This window comes from Loa loa (genome assembly GCF_000183805.2).
Source record: "Loa loa unplaced genomic scaffold supercont3.3581, whole genome shotgun sequence".
Classification (NCBI taxonomy): Eukaryota; Metazoa; Nematoda; class Chromadorea; order Rhabditida; family Onchocercidae; genus Loa; species Loa loa.
Genome location: NW_018111759.1, coordinates 1 through 965, shown reverse-complemented (window position 1 = coordinate 965; position 965 = coordinate 1). Strand labels below are relative to the sequence as shown.

The 965-nt window shown below is 30.3% G+C and overlaps 1 protein-coding gene across 1 annotated transcript; it reads right to left on the bottom strand.

Moving 5' to 3' along the window:
* Positions 1–680: 680 nt before the first annotated feature.
* On the bottom strand, positions 681–944 carry LOAG_19232 (SpZ12-1; the record flags this gene model as incomplete). Its single annotated transcript, XM_020451884.1, has 1 exon — positions 681–944. The coding sequence occupies one exon, from the start codon at positions 942–944 to the stop codon at positions 681–683; it is 264 nt and encodes an 87-aa protein (XP_020304308.1).
* Positions 945–965: the final 21 nt, after the last annotated feature.

Here is a 965-nt window from a genome sequence, read left to right as displayed (position 1 = left end):
AAAAAATATTTCTGGCAACAAGCATTGAACTCAGTGTCAAACATAGAACTTCGTTTGGTCAAGTTATTTTGTACCTAAAACGATTTAATTATTCTTTCTCTCAGAAATATATTCACTGCCCTTTTTTGGGAAAACAAAAAATGAAAGAGAAAAATTGAAATTCTTAATTTTGATCAAACTTTGTATTGAACGTTGCTATTATTGGACTATACATAAATTTAAATATATATAAATCTAAATATATAAATATATATATATATATATTTTTAAATATATATAAAAATTTTAAACATATATAAATTATGCAATGAAAATATATATTATATATAAATTTGCATTGAACGTTGCCAAAAGTTTACTTCTATGTTACTTGTGCTATAATCGACTGAGAAATTCATATGAGACACCATTTCATCAGTAATTTAGTAACAGTGACACGTAATTGCAAGTTCATCACGCATGGCATGTATGTAACCTGCTTATCATATACTCATTAATAATGAAAAAGCTATTAAGTGGACGCGAAACGGGGAACTTTATTCACTAAGAGAAATAATAAAAGAGAAAAATTAAAATTGAATACAATGATAACAATACAACGAGGAAAAATGAATTTATCTTACAGAAAATACAGCAACACCAGAAATAGCAATGCGTGCTTCGGTTTAAAATAGCATCTGTCAGTTCATCACGTGATTCTTCAAATGTGATTTCAAAGTGGATTCCAACAGGTAAACTTTATCGCATACAGTGCAGTTGAATGTGGGCCTATTAAGGAGATGAATCTTCATATGTGCTCTCATCACATCTTTCCTGTTGAATCTCATGTTGCAATGTAAACAAGAGAACGGCCTCGCATCGATATGAGCCCTCATATGCACAACCAGATCCCCCTTTTCGAGCGAATTTTTTTTCGCATATATCGCATTTGAACGGCTTCTCATTTGTGTGAGTTATATTATGTG